This window comes from Haliotis cracherodii, unplaced genomic scaffold (genome assembly GCF_022045235.1).
Source record: "Haliotis cracherodii isolate W230 unplaced genomic scaffold, xgHalCrac1.p SCAF_1, whole genome shotgun sequence".
In the NCBI taxonomy this organism is placed as follows: domain Eukaryota; kingdom Metazoa; phylum Mollusca; class Gastropoda; order Lepetellida; family Haliotidae; genus Haliotis; species Haliotis cracherodii.
In genome coordinates, this window is record NW_027266264.1 from 9,466,480 (window position 1) to 9,484,753 (window position 18,274).

At 41.2% G+C, this 18,274-nt stretch overlaps 1 protein-coding gene across 1 annotated transcript; it reads right to left on the reverse strand.

Annotated features, from left to right (window-relative positions):
* Positions 1-2,858: 2,858 nt before the first annotated feature.
* On the reverse strand, positions 2,859-17,556 carry LOC139459561 (uncharacterized). The gene is made up of 12 exons (XM_071241114.1): positions 17,518-17,556; positions 16,618-16,711; positions 14,003-14,170; positions 11,096-11,149; positions 9,740-9,835; positions 8,922-9,008; positions 8,677-8,772; positions 8,229-8,315; positions 7,122-7,217; positions 6,674-6,760; positions 5,559-5,654; positions 2,859-2,899 (listed from the first exon to the last, which is right to left on the reverse strand). The coding sequence occupies exons 1-12, from the start codon at positions 17,554-17,556 to the stop codon at positions 2,859-2,861; spliced, it is 1,041 nt and encodes a 346-aa protein (XP_071097215.1).
* Between the last annotated feature and the right edge of the window lie 718 nt (positions 17,557-18,274).

Genomic DNA, 18,274 nt, shown 5'->3' on the forward strand with positions numbered 1-18,274 from the left:
TATATTCATTTAACCTCACCTATTGTTATAATTGGACATATCATTGCTTCGTTGTTTTAACATGGCAAATAAGGAATATACTCTTTATAAATGTTCCCTTCTCTTGCCAAAACATAGTTTTAATATAATTCAATTCAATTCAATTCAGTAAAATATACAACTAAAATAACTGTCCATTGTTTGGACTTAACGCTTCGTAGAGCCGAGCTTATTTGAGAGTTTGAGTAGCCAATTTTCTTCTGGGCCAACGAGGGGGCACTGGTGGCCCAGTCGTCTAAGGCGCCGCAATTCGCCGTGCAGTGTTGCGTCCCTTGGACACGCCAGAAACCTATGATTGTGGGTTCGAATCCCGGTTCACCCCGATTATGGTTCTAGGTTTGTCAGCACCATACCCGTGCTCGTGGGTTTCACCAAAGCGGTAAACGTCCAAGACCAGCATCACTTCGGGCTTTCCTCCCACATTAAGCTGACACGCGCGATATAACTGGAATACTGTTAAAAGCGGCGTTAAACCCAACCTATTACTGCAAGCATGGGTTGCTGAAGACCTATTCTACCCCTGATCTTCACGGGTTTGAGTAATAAGGTTAAATGAATGAAGCATATTATACCTTGAGAGTTACCATAAACATGGCAATTAAAATAATTACACAACCATACAACGATGTGACTGCACAGCAACGCCCACAACCACGACAACACTGTCACAGTACGGCGACGACCACAACTACCAGGTAACAGCACGACGACAACCTCGATGTCACGACACAATGACGACCACGGCCACGTTGGCACGGTACATGGTTGACCACAACCCCGATGGTTGTAAGGTGGGATTAGTGTCAGTGTCCAACACAGGTACTTGTAGCTCGGGTCCATTCGGGTCCATTCGGATCTACTCGTTTCCACTCGGCCCATTCCGCTAGTTTTGAAACCAGCCGAGGGGGGTGCTCGGATCATCTATGCTGCGCTGTGCCTTAGCTGTTCAAAATCCGATGTGTAGTTCTCATAATAGTTTAAATGTTTAAAATAAGTAGAACATTATATAGTTTTGATAAAAGATATACAATCTGCACAAGGGATGTTTACATGTATGTTTTAGAATACAAGTCTCACGCATGGTTTACAGGGGTAACACATTAACACCCCTTGAGATCTAACTCCCGTCCTTTCCGTGGTACATAAGCTAAAAAATAATCATGAAGCTCCATCGTCTTCCTTATTTTCAGCAGCCTTAAAGACTATGATCAGATGTTCTATCACTACATATTTTCTTAATGGGGACCGGTTTCATCTGGAGAGATAGGGTCGTTTTTCCTTTTAGCGTTCGTATTCGCCAACCATATTAAGGTCCACACGTAAAAGTAAGAGGCGATATGAGCAGCATTTATACAAACTTGTTTGTTTTTTTATTTGTTGGTTCAGAAAACTGTTGAGAGAGATAGACATTTAGAGAACATTACACGTCATCCTGACTTTAAACGGTAGGTAACTCTTCCATGCAAGTTATGTCATAGTTGCCAAGATGAACGAATTCCAAACCTACTGATCACATTTTAACCCTCTAGTTACGAATGTAATATCTCTCGTGAGAATAGTAAACTTATAAGAAATATATCCACGAGGTTCTGTAGCTCACCTTTCTGGAATTAATATTAGATCAGAAAGGTCATATACGGGGAGAATAGAATAAGCAAATGAAATACCCTAACTCTCTCTGTTAAACAGACATTCTTACAGTATGGTCATGGAATTAAATAATCGTACTTGCATACCTGGCTATGCAGAGGGTCAAGTTATATTTTCATCATGACCATGAGACGATTGGCAGCAACAGTACATAAAGGTAAAAAACTGAAGTGACACCACATAATTACGGAATGTCAAATTTCTTACTGATACACGCAGAAATAGCTGAGCAATGGGCAAACGTTAGATTTCAATATGACAGCCATGTTTCAAGATGTTCAGGATGGCGTGAGGAGCTCCTAGAAACAGAGGGTGAGTATGGTTTTACGCCGCTTTTAGCAATATTCCAGCAATATCACGGCGAGGACACCAGAAATGGAATTCACACATTGTGCCCATGTCGGGAATCGAACCCCGGTCGTCGGCGTGACGAGCTAACGCTTAAACCACTAGGCTAGCCGACCGCCCCTCCCAGAAAAAACACCAAATGGATCATAAATATACACCTGCAGCTATTAACCCAAGAATGTTTTGTTAGCTTGTTTGTTTGTTTTTTAACGCCGCACTCAGCAATATTCCAGATATTTGACAGCGGTCTATAAATAATCGAGTCTGGACCAGACAATCCAGTGATTGACATCATAAGCATCGATCCACGCAATTGGGATACGATGACATGTATCAACCATGTCAGCCAGCCTGACCACCCGATCCCCTCAGTCGCCGTTTACGTAAGGCATGGGTAACAGTAGTGTAAATGTGTAAAAGTAGATAAGCGGGCAAAAATTACATTTCCAAAATTGCTGCGGTGGCAGATCGGAATTCTGTGAGTGCTTTTCAGAGGCACCACAGCATGGATGAAACATCGATAGACATCTAGTTTCAGAGTGGAGTCGAAGTTAACAATGGACGTATATGTGAAAGTGGACGACGACGGGTGGACGACGAACAACGCGCCACGATATCAGCTCACTTGGTTTTCAGTCACGTGAGCTAGAAATTACGGGCCATTGTTACTAATGTTCTACACCCCTTGTGAGAATTTTCAACACTTTGTGAAATTATTGTGAATTTTTGGTGAGAACTCTAAATCTGATTTTGAAGCTAAGGGCACGCGTGTATATCTTATACGGCAAGAACACGAGCATTTGTGGAGTTTAGTATGTTGACTAGGGGCTGTCGAAGACGGGATCCTCTTGGGTTACTTCATCTGAAAAATAGTTTTTAAATCATGTGACATGAAAATATCAAAGTTGTCAGATCACTCGATGAGATAAACATTTGATTTATCACGAAAAGCCAAAAACCTTCTGTATCTCTTTCAGTGATGTGTGGGAGCACGGGAGGCACAGTCGGCTAAAGCGCCGCAATTCGCTGTACAGAGTCGCCTCCCTTGGGCACGCCAGACACCTACGATTGTGGGTTCGAATCCCGGTTCACCCCGATTATGTTTCTAGGTTTGTCAGCACCATACCCGTGCTTGTGGGTTTCACCGAATTGGTAAATGTCTAAGACCTGCATCACTTCGGACTTTCCTCCATAATTAAGGCAACACGCCGTGATATAACTGGAATATTGTTCAAAGCGGCGTTAAAGCCAACTCACCCACTCACTCACTCACTCACTCGTGATGTGGCAAAGTTGACATTGCATGAATGACACAGCCATGTTTGAAAATGTCAACTTTCTCAGGCCTCGGGTTGAGTTTAATACGTTATTTGACACGAAAAGCCAAAAGCTTAGTATTGACTTTTTACTTCCTGATCTTAGATTAAAAAAAGATATGCGATTTTGGCTGACGAAAATAGTTCCGGCAAAAAGTGTTAGTTCAATGCACACCCTGGCGCAGGGATAACTTAGCCTTACAACAAAGCCACAAGCTAATTTGCATATCACGTGACCTGATTTTTCTCTTTTTCACTGTAAACAAACACGTTTATTCTGAAATCAGAGTAGACTGGCATAATAAAAGTCTTGGCATATTGTTTTGCGTGATTATACGCTAATACAACTGCAATAATGAAAAGCATGACAATATATCTTTACACATCAATAGGACCACATAACTAGCCCTTCTTAGGACTTCGATGACAGCACGTTGAGCCGTACAAAAAGGATAAATACAATTGGAAATAATAAGTTGACCATTTTATGTTTATCTAAATATGTAGACATTTCAATAATGTAACAAATTTAAAACGTATGTAAAGTGTTGAATGGACAGTGTAAGATGTGACAAATCGTCACATCTCGCTGTACCATGGATCATGTACTATGATGACAGCAAGGAACTCTGGGTAGGAGAGTAGTTTCAATATCATTGTTAATATTTCAGCATTAAAGTTACATTTGGTGACCTTCATTAGCTGTTGTGAAGTCAGTGCCTTGCGTCAGCGAATTCCATGATGCACGAAACGAACTGTATTCTGGGAGAATACTTTAAAGGTTCATTCATACAATAAAGTTTGTTAACTGTTTAACGCCGAACACATCCAGCTATATGCGGAAGAGAGGGCCAACAGGTCATTAAGTGTGTCTGGGCAGTGGGTCAAGCTGGAGGTGGCATGGTCAGGTGCAGAAAGTGTCCGAGACACCATCTCACGAGACTTGGATCGAAACTACAACACCATCAAGATATTGGATGATCTGGTTAAAAAAACTCAACACAAGGAGGATAAACAAGGAGGTGAGTAAAACCCTGCAGTTGCTCTATTGGGACCAGTGGTTTATGTAGCTTAACACGATTTGGGACTAAACAGGTAGTCCTCCCAGATTTCCACCGGTGTCAGTCAGGACTGGCCATGTGCCATATATTCATGGCTTACTACCTTGGAGATTCAGGGTTAGGAAATCCCAAGTTGTGTTTGTTTGTTGTTTAACGCCGCAACCAGCAACATTCCAGCTACATGTCTGTAAATAATCGAGTCTGGGACAGACAATCTATTGATATTATGAGCAACGGTCACCAAGCCTGACCACTCGATCCAATAAATCGCCGCTTATGACAATCAATGGTTCCAGGTTTAAACATGTTTACGACAAAATGAATATCATTGTGTATAATCTAAACATGTTTAAATATAATGGGTCATTGGGTAATAATTCAACTATGGTTAAGATGTAAAATATTTATTGAAATTAGATATGCAAATCAGATTCACTGTAACTTGCATATCACATTAACGACATTATTGCGGTAAGACTAATAACATTTCTGTCACACAGGAACCGGAAGTTGTCAATTACAGTATATCAACTTCCGACGATAGACCTTTAACATTCACAACCCCAAACATCAATTCACATTCTTCTGGTGTTTTATTCAGCATGTTTGATACATTTGTATACTCATTCATAGATATATGATTGAATTGGAAATTTTTAAATCTATCTACACTTGGCACAAGAACCTACGGGTTGGAGGATCTTGATAACTCAAACATTGAATTGTACTGATAAACTAGTATAGACATCAGTTTAGTGGATGGATCATAAATCCAAACGAGTCTCACCATAGTACCTGCAACATTTCACGGCTTACCTGATTGTGGCAAACTTAACTATCACTCATCCCTGGTTCAATGAAGACAGGGATAAGAAATGCATTTGCAACCACACGACTACTGCCATGATTGAAATACAATTTTATTTATTTTCAAAGATTGATTTTTCAGTAGCAGTGTGTATTTTGTGATTATTGTTTGTATTGTTGTAAACGTTATAAATAGTTGGACGGAAGGGGAAAGAATAACTTGAAAATATAATGACACATCGTCCCTAGGTGGATTCAGAAATACAGTCCAGTTCACTTGCTTTAGTTTAACATAAATATCTGAATTATCAAAATTTATACCACGAAAACTACAAACCTCCAGCTGAAGCTTCCTCGGCCACAGTCGTAATTTCAGTCGTTAATGTTGGTGTCCAAGTGGACGACACGTTTCCGGTGTCGTTCGAGTGGAGTTCTGTAGAAGTAAAGTGAAATCATCATCAATTGTCGAAACACTTATCCGGAAGGACCTGGGTTTCTTTGAGAGTGAAGGAAAAACACTATCAAGTATCACAGGAACAATTCAGATGATCATCGGATCGTCTTTGCATCCTAAATGTGGGCCATAACCAGGAAAGAGCTTTCAACAGTGCCCATGGTCACATTGTTGAGTTATGTCCTTTTTCCTCAAAAGGTGAGGTGAGGTGAAATTGGGTTTAACGTCGCGTCCAAGATTATTGCACTTATATAGCGACGTGCATGCACGTGTGTGTGTGTGTGTGGCTGCTTGTACTAGTCCGGACTGATGCCGATGTATAGTGCTAGCCCACTGAGATACCATGCCGCAGTTTAACATGAATACCCCACTCAGACACAGTATACGGACTCCGAGCCGACCAGTCCTTGTTTTAGCCCCTTAATGTCGAGCGCCAGACAGGGTAACAACAAGTGCCATCTCTTAACGTCTTTTGGTATGACGCGGCTGGGGATCGAACCCCGGACCTTCCGCTCTCCGGGCGGACGCTCTACCACAAGACCACGGAGGCGGCACTTTCCTCAAAAGGATCCGTTTCGCAGACTTGTATAAAAAAACAAAATAAAGTGGCTGTTGTATTCAGGTGTGCCTTAAAATTATGTTGGATTTCCTCTAGAGTCATTCGCGTTCCAAACTTCATATGGAAATAAACTACCAGGCAAAGATGGTGGCTAAAATGAAACTATGAAACTTCTAACTGTGCTGCCAAATGACTGAAGACACATTCTTTTTATTCAGGTAGGCTTCTCAGTATGTTGGATATATTTGTGTACTCATTCATGTTTGAATTAGAAAATTGTAAATCTATCTTCTTTGGGCACACGATCCTATGTGTTGGAGGATCTTGATCACTCAAACATTAAATTGTACTGATAAACTATCATAGACATCATTTTTAGTGGGTTGATCATAAATCTAAACGGTCCTCACCAAAGTACCTGCGACATTTCACGGCTTACCTGATTGTGGCAGGCTGTCTGAAGGAGCTGGGATATGGTCAAACAAGCCATGGAAACCTATTTTCTGCATTGACGGTGCAACCTGGCCTGGAAACATTGGAAGCATAGGAAACTTAACTATCACTCATCCATGGTTCAATGAAGACAGGGATAAAAAATGCATTTGCAACCACACGACTACTACCATGTTTGAAATATGGTAAATTTGTGCAGAAAAATACAATTTTATTTATTTTCAAAGATTGATTTTCAGTAGCAGTGTGTATTTTGTGATTATTGTTTGTATTGTTGTAAACGTTATAAATAGTTGGACGGAAGGGGAAAGAATAACTTGAAAATATAATGACACATCGTCCCTAGGTGGATTCAGAAATACAGTCCAGTTCACTTGCTTTAGTTTAACATAAATATCTGAATTATCAAAATTTATACCACGAAAACTACAAACCTCCAGCTGAAGCTTGCTCGGTCACAGTCGTAATTTCAGTCGTTAATGTTGGTGTCCAAGTGGACGACACGTTTCCGGTGTCGTTCGAGTGGAGTTCTGTAGAAGTAAAGTGAAATCATCATCAATTGTCCAACACTTATCCGAAAGGACCTGGGTTTCTTTGAGAGTGAAGGAAAAACACTATCAAGTATCACAGGAACAATTCAGATGATCATCGGGTCGTCTTTGCATCCTAAATGTGGGCCATAACCAGGAAAGAGCTTGCAACAGTGCCCATGGTCACATTGTTGAGTTGTCCTTTTTTCTCAAAAGGTGAGGTGAGGTGAAATTGGGTTTAACGTCGCGTCCAAGATTATTGCACTTATATAGCGACGTGCATGCACGTGTGTTTGTGTGGCTGCTTGTACTAGTCCGGACTGATGCCGATTTATAGTGCTAGCTCACTGAGATACCATGCCGCAGTTGAACATGAATACCCCACTCAGACACAGTATACTGACTCCGAGCCGAACAGTCCTTGTTTTAGCCCCTTAATGTCGAGCGCCAGACAGGGTAACAACAAGTGCCATCTTTTAACGTCTTTTGGTATGACGCAGCCGGGGATCGAACCCCTGACCTTCCGCTCTTCGGGCGGACGCTCTACCACAAGACCACGGAGGCGGCACTTTCCTCAAAAGGATCCGTTTCGCAGACTTGTATAAAAACCAAAATAAAGTGGCAGTTATATTCAGGTGTGCCTTAAAATTATGTTGGATTTCCTCTAGAGTCATTCGCGTTCCAAACTTCATATGGAAATAAATTACCAGGCAAAGATGGCGGCTAAAATGAAACTATGAAACTTCTAACTGTGCTGCCAAATGACTGAAGACACATTCTTTTTATTCAGGTAGGCTTCTCAGTATGTTGGATATATTTGTGTACTCATTCATGTTTGAATTAGAAAATTGTAAATCTGTCTTCTTTGGGCACACGATCCTATGTGTTGGAGGATCTTGATCACTCAAACATTAAATTGTACTGATAAACTATCATAGACATCATTTTTAGTGGGTTGATCATAAATCTAAACGGTCCTCACCAAAGTACCTGCAACATTTCACGGCTTACCTGATTGTGGCAGGCTGTCTGAAGGAGCTGGGATATGGTCAAACAAGCCATGGAAACCTATTTTCTGCATTGACGGTGCAACCTGGCCTGGAAACATTGGAAGCATAGGAAACTTAACTATCACTCATCCATGGTTCAATGAAGACAGGGATAAAAAATGCATTTGCAACCACACGACTACTACCATGTTTGAAATATGGTAAATTTGTGCAGAAAAATACAATTTTATTTATTTTCAAAGATTGATTTTCAGTAGCAGTGTGTATTTTGTGATTATTGTTTGTATTGTTGTAAACGTTATAAATAGTTGGACGGAAGGGGAAAGAATAACTTGAAAATATAATGACACATCGTCCCTAGGTGGATTCAGAAATACAGTCCAGTTCACTTGCTTTAGTTCAACATAAATATCTGAATTATCAAAATTTATACCACGAAAACTACAAACCTCCAGCTGAAGCTTCCTCGGCCACAGTCGTAATTTCAGTCGTTAATGTAGGTGTCCCAGTGGACGACACGTTTCCGGTGTCGTTCGAGTGGAGTTCTGTAGAAATAAAATGAATCATCATCAATGGGAGTAACACTTATCCGAAAGGACCTGAGTTTCTTTGGGAGTATCATAGACATCGTTTTCAGTTGGATCATAAATCAAAACGGTCCTCACCAGAGTACCTGCAACATTTCACTGCTTACCTGATTGTGGCAGACTGTCTGATGGAGCTGGGATGGGGACAAACAAGTCAAGCAAACTAATTTCCTGCATTGACGGTGCAACCTCACCTAGAAACATTGGAAGCATAGGAAACTTAACAATCACTCTTTCCTGAAACAGTTTGTAAAAGGTAAGCTGGATAATGTTGTGTAAAAATAAAGTGGTTCAATACATACGGGGATAAGAAAGGCATTTGCAACCCCACGACCAGTACCATGTTTGAAATATTGTTAATTTGTGAAGAAAAATACAAATTTATTTTCAAAGATTGATTTTCAGTAGTAGTTGTGTATTATGCGATTATTGTTTGTGTTTTTTTAACGTTTTAAATCAGGTTATATTTTTTAGAATACAACGTCGTAGAAGTATTCTTTGAGTGCTGACTAATTGAAAAAAAACCATAGGAAAACATTATCCGAGAGGTATAGTTTCTTTTGTTCCTCGGTTGGATTGTTTCGTTAGGGCGGGGGGGGGGGGGGGGGGAGAGAGAGAGAGAGAGTTGTTGTCTCGTGGTCAAAGCGTTCGCATCACACGCCGCAGAATCGCTGCTGTCTTATTTACATCAGAAAAAGAAGTTGATACATATAAGTATCATATAATTATCATTTATGATATAAAGATATGCTATTTCCAAACAAGTGGCTCGTGCCCTCAGTAGTTGGACGGAAGGGGAAAGAATAACTTGAAAATATAATGACACATCGTCCCTAGGTGGATTCAGAAATACAGTCCAATTCACTAACTTTGGTTGAACATAAATATCTGAATTTTCAAAATTTATACAACGAAAACTACAAACCTCCAGCTGAAGCTTCCTCGGCCACAGTCGTAATTTCAGTCGTTAATGTTGGTGTCCCAGTGGACGACACGTTTCCGATGTCGTTCGAGAGGGCTTCTGTAGAAATAAAATGAAATCATCATCAATGGGAGTAACACTTATCCGAAAGGACCTGGGTTTCTTTGAGAGTGAAGGAAAAACACTATCAAGTATCACAGGAACACATTCAGATGGATGTCGGGTCGTCTTTGCATCCTAAATGTGGGCCTTAACCAGTAAAGAGCTTTCAACAGTGCCCATGGTCACATTGATGAGTTATGTCCTTTTCCCCCAAAAAAGATCCGTTTAGCAGACATGTATACAAAAATGTAAAAAAAAAACCAAAGTGGCTGTTGTATTCAGGTGTGCCTTAAAATTATGTTGGATTTCTTCTAGAGTCATTCGCGTCCCAAACTTCATATGGAAATAAATTACCAGGCAGAGATGGTGGCTAAAATGAAACTAGAAATGGTAATTCCAAGGTGACATATGTCATACGGGTATCAGCGTTATGTAGTCTCCGACCACTGTTTTCAGGCTGGTAACGTTTTGATAACTTTAACGCCATAAATCTTTGGGTCTAATCCAATTTTCAAATGTCTATTGCCCGGTAGTATAGTAAATATGTTATATCTTCCCTTGACACAAGAACCTCGGGGTCAAAGCTCAACACCAATTCACATTCGAGAATAATTATAATAAAAAATGGAAACTTTAAAATCGTCATCTGAGATTTGCTCATCCTCAGTCGCGGTTTCAGTCGTTGACAATGGCGTCTGGCTTGGTGACACGTTTCCACTGTAGTTGGAAGGGACTTGGGCTTCTTTTGAGGGAAACAAAGACATGTGTATTGAAAACACAATCACTGGTGGAACCCCATTATTTCTGAGGGATTCTTTGACGAAGAACTTGAAATCATACGCGCATTCTGATTGGTTGGTCTTGCAGGTTACGGAAAGGGGCGAGTGGTGACGAATGGGGGAACCCGGGATCCAGATAGTCCTCCAGCTTTTCTTTGACCACTAATATATTTTCTTGTTTCTTAATTGAGTCAAATTCATATACGTATACTATTTGACGTTCTGTTGTCCGACATTTTACACTTATGCATAATTTAATAATAATTATTTTTACCTCAATCTTAGATGTCAATTATTGTGACAAAAGCACAGGGCAAAAGACAAAATATTTTTGAGAAATATTTTGTATCACAATGTTGTACTGCTGATGCGTGCAGAAAGAGAATCACTTTCAGGCCAAATGTTGCTTTAGATAAAATGAATGGATGACTATCTTTAATGACACATGGTCCCGTATCGTTGATGTAAAGGTTCCTACCCGGGGTGTTCTGGTGCAGTACTTCTACTGGCATCCTTGGACCGTCTCGCAGCACTGTGGGGAGGAACAACAAAGTCTATCAAACAATTCATAATAATTCATGGTGGATTCCAAACAAACCCGCACCACTTAGGCTGCCAGCATCCGAAGTATTCAAGCATAAGGCGACTCTGTTTAATTTATGTTGGAAGACATGTGTATAAGAAATACATGAACAATATGTATCACACTGGCATCCTTGGACTGTCTCGCAGCACTGTGGGGAGGAACAACAAAGTCTATCAAACAATTCATAATAATTCATGGTGGATTCCAAACAAACCCGCACCACTTAGGCTGCCAGCATCCGAAGTATTCAAGCATAAGGCGACTCTGTTTAATTTATGTTGGAAGACATGTGTATAAGAAATACATGAACAATATGTATCACACTGGCATCCTTGGACTGTCTCGCAGCACTGTGGGGGGAACAACGTATGTTACCACAAACTACAGACGCTGTAAAATAGGCAACGAAGATGATGTCACTCATTTACTCAGTTCGCGTAAATACCAGTAACATTCACTGCTGAACCATCCGGGTTTGAATAGGTTCTTAGCATTGGATCGCATGCAGGCCCGAAGGAGCGTTTCTCAGACTCTGTGTGCGTGTGTGTGTGTGTGTGTGTGTGTGTGTGTGTGTGTGTGTGTGTGTGTGTGTGTGTGTGTGTGTGTGTGTGTGTGAGGGGGGGTTAACCCATGTCATTAGTCAATCGTCTTCACGAGTGTTCAGTCAGACAATAAAGTTAATACATTTGTAAATACAAATGTTGTATTGATTGTAAATTCGGTTTTGCAGCAAATACTCTGTATGTATGTATGTATGTATGTATGTATGTACGTACGTATGTACGTATGTATGTATGTATGTACCCTGTCACAGCCGGGGTCAGTGACGTAGATGAATGCGTATCATCGTACCCTGATGGCCTGGAATGTTGCTCATGCGTTAAGTCACTGGTTGGTCTACAATCGTTTATTGACATACCATAGTAGTAAAGCTGCAATAATGCTAGCTGCGGTGTTAAGCAACCTTCACTCACTCATTTCCATTGCTAGGATCGCCAAATCTTCAAGGATATACATGGTTATATTATATATTATTGCAAAACAAAACTGCATCCATGTGATGCCCCGCTTCATCTGACCCCAGTTTAGATGTACTGTAGCTCTCACCAACTAACAATTCAGACTTGCAGATATGCAAATGTTCCAAGAAAGGAAAGGTTTTGCAACTTGTGTAAATAGGTTTTGTCGAGGATGAGTATCATTTCTTGTTTGTGTGCACGGTGGATACCGAATTGCGTGAACAGTACATTCCAAGAAACTACTGTGTATTCCCACATTACATAAGTTCAATGTTTCGATATCAAGTTATAAATTTAATATTATAAGAAATTTGGCTACGTATAGTTACAAGTCTATGCAATTAAGGACAATACCGCTGATATAAATTTCAGTTACAACAATGGCTGCTGTACAGCTGCTTTGACATGGGCCGATGGCCGACGTGACCTTGCTGAATAAACAACAACAACAACAACAAGTAGTAAATGACACACACACACACACACACACACACACACACACACACACACACACACACACACACACACACACACACACACACCCTCCCCTGACTGCTTGACCAAATGATTCAGTCAGTTACACCTTTTTCAGAAAAAAAAATTGAGTTCACTTAACCCCCGGCATTATTGCAATTATGCATATTATTCAAATTAGTCAACCATGCCTTTCATGTGACGTATTATACGTCACCCGAGAATATCGTGGTTAGAACCCATACTTGCGGTAAGAGGCGACTATGCCTGTCGTAGGAGGCGACTAACGGGATCGGGTGATCAGGCTCGCTGTCTTGGTTTATGCATGTCATCGTATCCCAAATACGAGCAATAAACATACTGTAGGTAGTACTGAATCATGTAAAATACGAATAAGAATTCAACGTGTGACATTTCCAAATACTCCGGCGGCTCATTCTGATATTTTACGTGTGCTTCTTTACATCACTTCAAATTACGAGCCGGACTGAACTGAAAATAGTACGTGCGTTCGATTATTATAAATTTGAGTGACCTGAGACAACCGAGGTTAGCACGTTATTGGCAACTAGGGTTGACTAGATCCAACCCGACGGTTGATCAAAGAGAAGCCAAAGTAAAATGCATCCTTAGATACATTTATTAAACAAAATGAATGTCAGAAGTCAATATGTATTGCTAGAAAGCACATTAGTAACTATGAACGATTAACAAGTGTTTCATTGCTTCACAAAGCTACCGTTGTACCTTTTCTGTTTAGTACATGTAAAACGATCAGAGAGTTTAAGATCGTGCGTAGAACATCAAACAGAGATACTACAACATTATAGATATCGTATTATTGATTCTGAAGAATAGTCGCATATTAGAATACGTATAAGCTGTCAATACCTAGTTGATAATATTCCTTAAAAAAATATTCATGATAGAATCAATAAATGACTTGGGTGAGAGTTACGCACCCCAGGGGTTGTCAGCAGTGGTTAGACCAACCAAAGTATGACGTAAGTCAGTGCTAACATTCGTCAACCAAGGTCAGTTTGGGTTATACCTAAGTCAGCGCGTATTAACTGTTTCTTAAGGTATTCTCCGCCCATTATAGGAGTTTAACAATTTTTTACAATGTAGGGTCGCTGACTTTATTGATTTCTAAGTTGCGTAGATCGACATTTACGACGTCAATCACAGGACTGCCTGGTCCAGACTCGATTATGTACAGACACCTGCCCTGTTTAATACCAAGTCCTGTGGTTTAATACTCTTCAATGCGCTGGCCTCTTGGAGTCCCCAGAGAATGACCACTCACCTGTGAAAAACACCAGCACTAACGTGAGAGCTGTGCCAAGGCTAAAGATGCCAGCAATGTAGCAGTAGTCGCGGGTTTTGCAGTAGGTGCCGACACTGGCATCGTCCGACCTAGACTTCTCAGCGTCGCTCATTGTCTTTCCCCTCCTACTGTGTGATAACTTCCGTCCTGAAGAGTAAAAGTGATACGTGTCATAAATCAGGCGGCGCCGGGGGGGGGGGGGGGGGGGGGGGGGGGGCGGGGGCGGCGTCATTCATCTGCCCTGTTTAATACCAAGTCCTGTGGTCATCTTTTAAAGTAGAATAGGTATTCAACAACCCATGCTTGCCGTAAAAGTCGACTATGCTTGTCGTAAGAGGCGACTAGCGGGATCGAGTGGTCAGGCTCGCTGACTTGGTTGATGCATGGCATCGGTCCCAGTTGCGTGGATCGATGCTCCTATTATCAATCACTGGATTGTCTGGTCAAGACTCGATTTTTTACAGACTGCCGTCTATGCTGGAATATTGCTGAGTGAGGCGTTAAACAACAAACAGACAAACAAAACATCATCTTTTACAACACTAGGGGCGTTGTTTCGGTCAAGAGCGCCAGGCTAGCTGGTGCCAGGTGCTGAGATTGTATCCCGGGGTTGTTATTCAGCCTTGGGACCAACAATCTTTACAGTTCCTTACAGTGGTGTCAGTACCCCTAGTGTACAGCACATACACCCTGTGCACTCAAAAGAACCCCGGACTCCTCTGATGTTTGAAAGCGTTCGCTCGTCACGCCGAAGACCCGGGTTCGATTCCCGACATGGGTACAATGTGTGAAGCCCATTTCTGGTGTCCCCCGGCGTGATATCGCTGGAATATTGCTAAAAGCGGCGTAAAACATACTCACTCACTCACTCTGATGTTTGAAACACGAATATGTTGATACACCCGAAACACAAGTGTCAATACTTGTGATGTCATCCTGACCAAGTGACTTGTTCAATGTGCCTGTTCAACCAGTAGGGAATGGAAACCCGATATGTGAGGTGGGTGTAAAAACCTTCTAGCGCCCCCAGGCAGCTGGGGTTTGTTACAAAGTTGAAATGCGTCTCAAAAACATTAGAAAATGGTAACAAATTGTAAGAAATTAAATCTTTCACAGCTGCAATGTGGTTGCATTAGGTATACAAAATTCGTGACAGAACTATTTGCTAGGAAAGAATTAATAGAGAAAGGACATTTTACATTTATCATCAGGATGTTTCGTATTCATCGTAGGATCGTTTCCATGTTATCATCGATTAGTTAATGAATCAGCAGAGAGGCAAGATACTTTTCATTTGTAGAATCCGGAGTGAGTCACAAAATCAATAGAGATAAGACACGTTTAGCACTAGTAGTGTGCGCGGTTCTGGCAGTGACCGAGGCAGATCGATATCACTGTGTTTGCCCAGTCTGCCTAGTTGTATTTCAAGGTGGACTGGAGCGTTATTAAAAGTATGTGAGTATACCCGCGTGTTGTGTTCAGTCCTTGCATGCAATGGCCGGTACATGAATGCTGATAGAGACAGTTCTGAGTAAGCGTCGATAGACCAATCACTCCTTGACTAAGATGACCCGATTCTGACCAAGCGAGTCGCTAAGTCATGGCTTACCTTGCCTATGACGACACGGGACGACAATAACATAGGTGACTGTAGTAGGGCTCAGTTAAACCCAAAACGCAGTTACGACAGGTTCTTGATAATGATAGGGGGGGTCGGGTAGCCTAGCGGTAGCCTAGTGGTTAAAGCGTTCGCTCGTCACGCCGAAGACCCAGGTTCGATTCCCGACATGGGCAAAATGTGTAAAGCCCATTTCTGGTGTCCCCCGCCGTGATATTGCTGGAATATTGCTTAAAGCGGCGTAAAACCATACTCACTCACTCCACCCATGGGCCGTAAGGGTCAGAAGATCCAAGACACTATGCTTGTCTCGAATGTTACGGCTGTTTCACTGCTGAGGACTGGGCATTGATGATTATGCCAACCGTTTATAGCCCATGCTGGAATATTTACAAACTGCATTCATAAAGCTGGAATATGAATGTTTTCTTTGTTTGTTGCTTAAAGCCGCACTCGGATAATTCCACCACGGAACGCCCGAGTGATAGCGAATGAAACAGACAAGCGCACTGTGTTAGCGCGCTATTCTCTTTTTAAATAAAGGAATCCGTGCAATGCGACAGGCGACGTGCGTGAGGAAAACGAGCATCAGCACAAGTGACGGTAAGTTATATTACGTAATTGTATTTTGTAACAGGAGGGCTGAGGATGCCTTGTATCGTTTATTTTGAATACTGTTTGTTGTTTAACGCCGCATTCAGAGATATTCCAGCTGTGTGACAGATAAATAACCGAGTTAGTGACAATCCAGTGACATCATGAACATCGATCTACGCAACTGGTATAGGTTGACATCCATCATCCAAATCAACGATCCTGACCACCAGATCCAGTTAGTCGCCTCCTAAACGACAAGCATGAGTTGCTGAAGACCAATTCTAACCCGGATATTCACGGGTCGGAATATATATGTAAATGACTGGCTTGAAACAAGGTTAGCCAATTAACTTTGCACTCTCTGTCAATAGTGTCCTACCGTTGTCGTTTGTCCTTGTGGTTTCAACGGTCGGGTTAGCTGCAAACGCCTCTGGGTCATCATACCCTTTTCTGTCCTGCTTCTTAACCTGCTTCTGTTCAAAGTTAGAGATGATTTTGTCATTAATAATATACTATTCAAAAGAAGTTAAGGATCACCCGATTCTTTCATAGTGGTAATGTTAATCTGTCATGGCATGAGAGATTAACTATTGTAATCAGGTGACCCTTAACTTCTTTTGAGTAGTATATACTGAACCGCAAAAGAAACGTCACCCCAAGTAACATTGCATGAAGGTTGTCATTTACACATCTGGTTATTTTTGGTCAAAGTTTCTCAAATTTAACATTACCTTGTAGGGGGAAAAGGAAATTTGATGTTAAAAACTCCCAAATCAGAAGACAATCGCCCAAACGCATCACGGCAACGGCCATGGTAACCCGATGCACGTGAGTTCCGTGCAAATTGAAATGCACATGCGTTCCCCTATTTCTTGCCCTATAAAATTCCACCCAGATCGGATAACATTCATTCGTTATTCAATTGCTACCACATGCCAAGATTGACAGGAAATCAGCGACACCAAGCCCTTGGACGATTGCAAGCTGGACAAACCGCCCGGCAAGCAGCCAAAGCATGTCAAGTCCACGTAAAGACCATATACAGGCTCCAGCAACGGTACCAGACCACAAACACTACAGATGACCGACCACGTTGTGGAAGACCAAGGGTCACCACCCGACGTCAGGATCGTCAGATTGTGCGACAGCATCTTCAAGATCGCTTTGTTAAAGATGATTTTGTCAATCATAATTAATAAAATAACTTCTCAATAAATGCTTTAAGAAATTATCTTTTCATGTTTTAAAAGCATAAAATATTACGATATATCTCTCTCACCTCATTATTACCAGTTATGTGTCCTTCCATCACTGTCATGGTACCGATGGCCTCGTGGTGATCGCCTTGGAATCATATAGACACCCACAGTTATGAAAAAGACCGTTAAAATAGTCGACAGTCCTTATACCTGGTTAGGTAGATAATTTTCTCAGCCAATATTTCGGCTTCAAATACTAACCCAACTTCAGTACCAGCTAAAATATGTTTTTAACATAATGTTTCAGTTATCTGCTGAGAATGTAATAATGGAAAACGCATGTTTGATGGTGGCTAAAATGAAACAATAAGAAATGCTTATTCGAGGCTGATGTATTTTAACTTGGTGTCATAGTTGTGTTTTGAACCTTAAGTTTGCAGACACTGTTTTCAGCCTAGTAACGTTTTGATCACGTTTGTCAGGTTTTGGTCAAATTCAGGTTTCAAGTATATACTTTTAGCCCGGTCTTGTTATGCAGTATGCAGACTCGTCGGGTCGTTCTCAGGGTGCACGGGAGACAAGTCAAAAGTCAAAACTCAAAAGCATATTACTAAATCCAAACATAAGCACATGAAATGATTTTGATTCTCAATTCGTTTTCGCAGCAAATACTCTGCATGTATATAGACGCTGGTCAATGGCTGGACGGCAATGAGCAAAATTCTCCTTGTGAAAATATGTCGATAAAAAGGAAATCGATTGGTAAAAGTAGTGAATCCAAAGTTATTGGCTGGGTAATTTTGTGTAAAAATATATTGGTTCAATGAAGACTGGGGT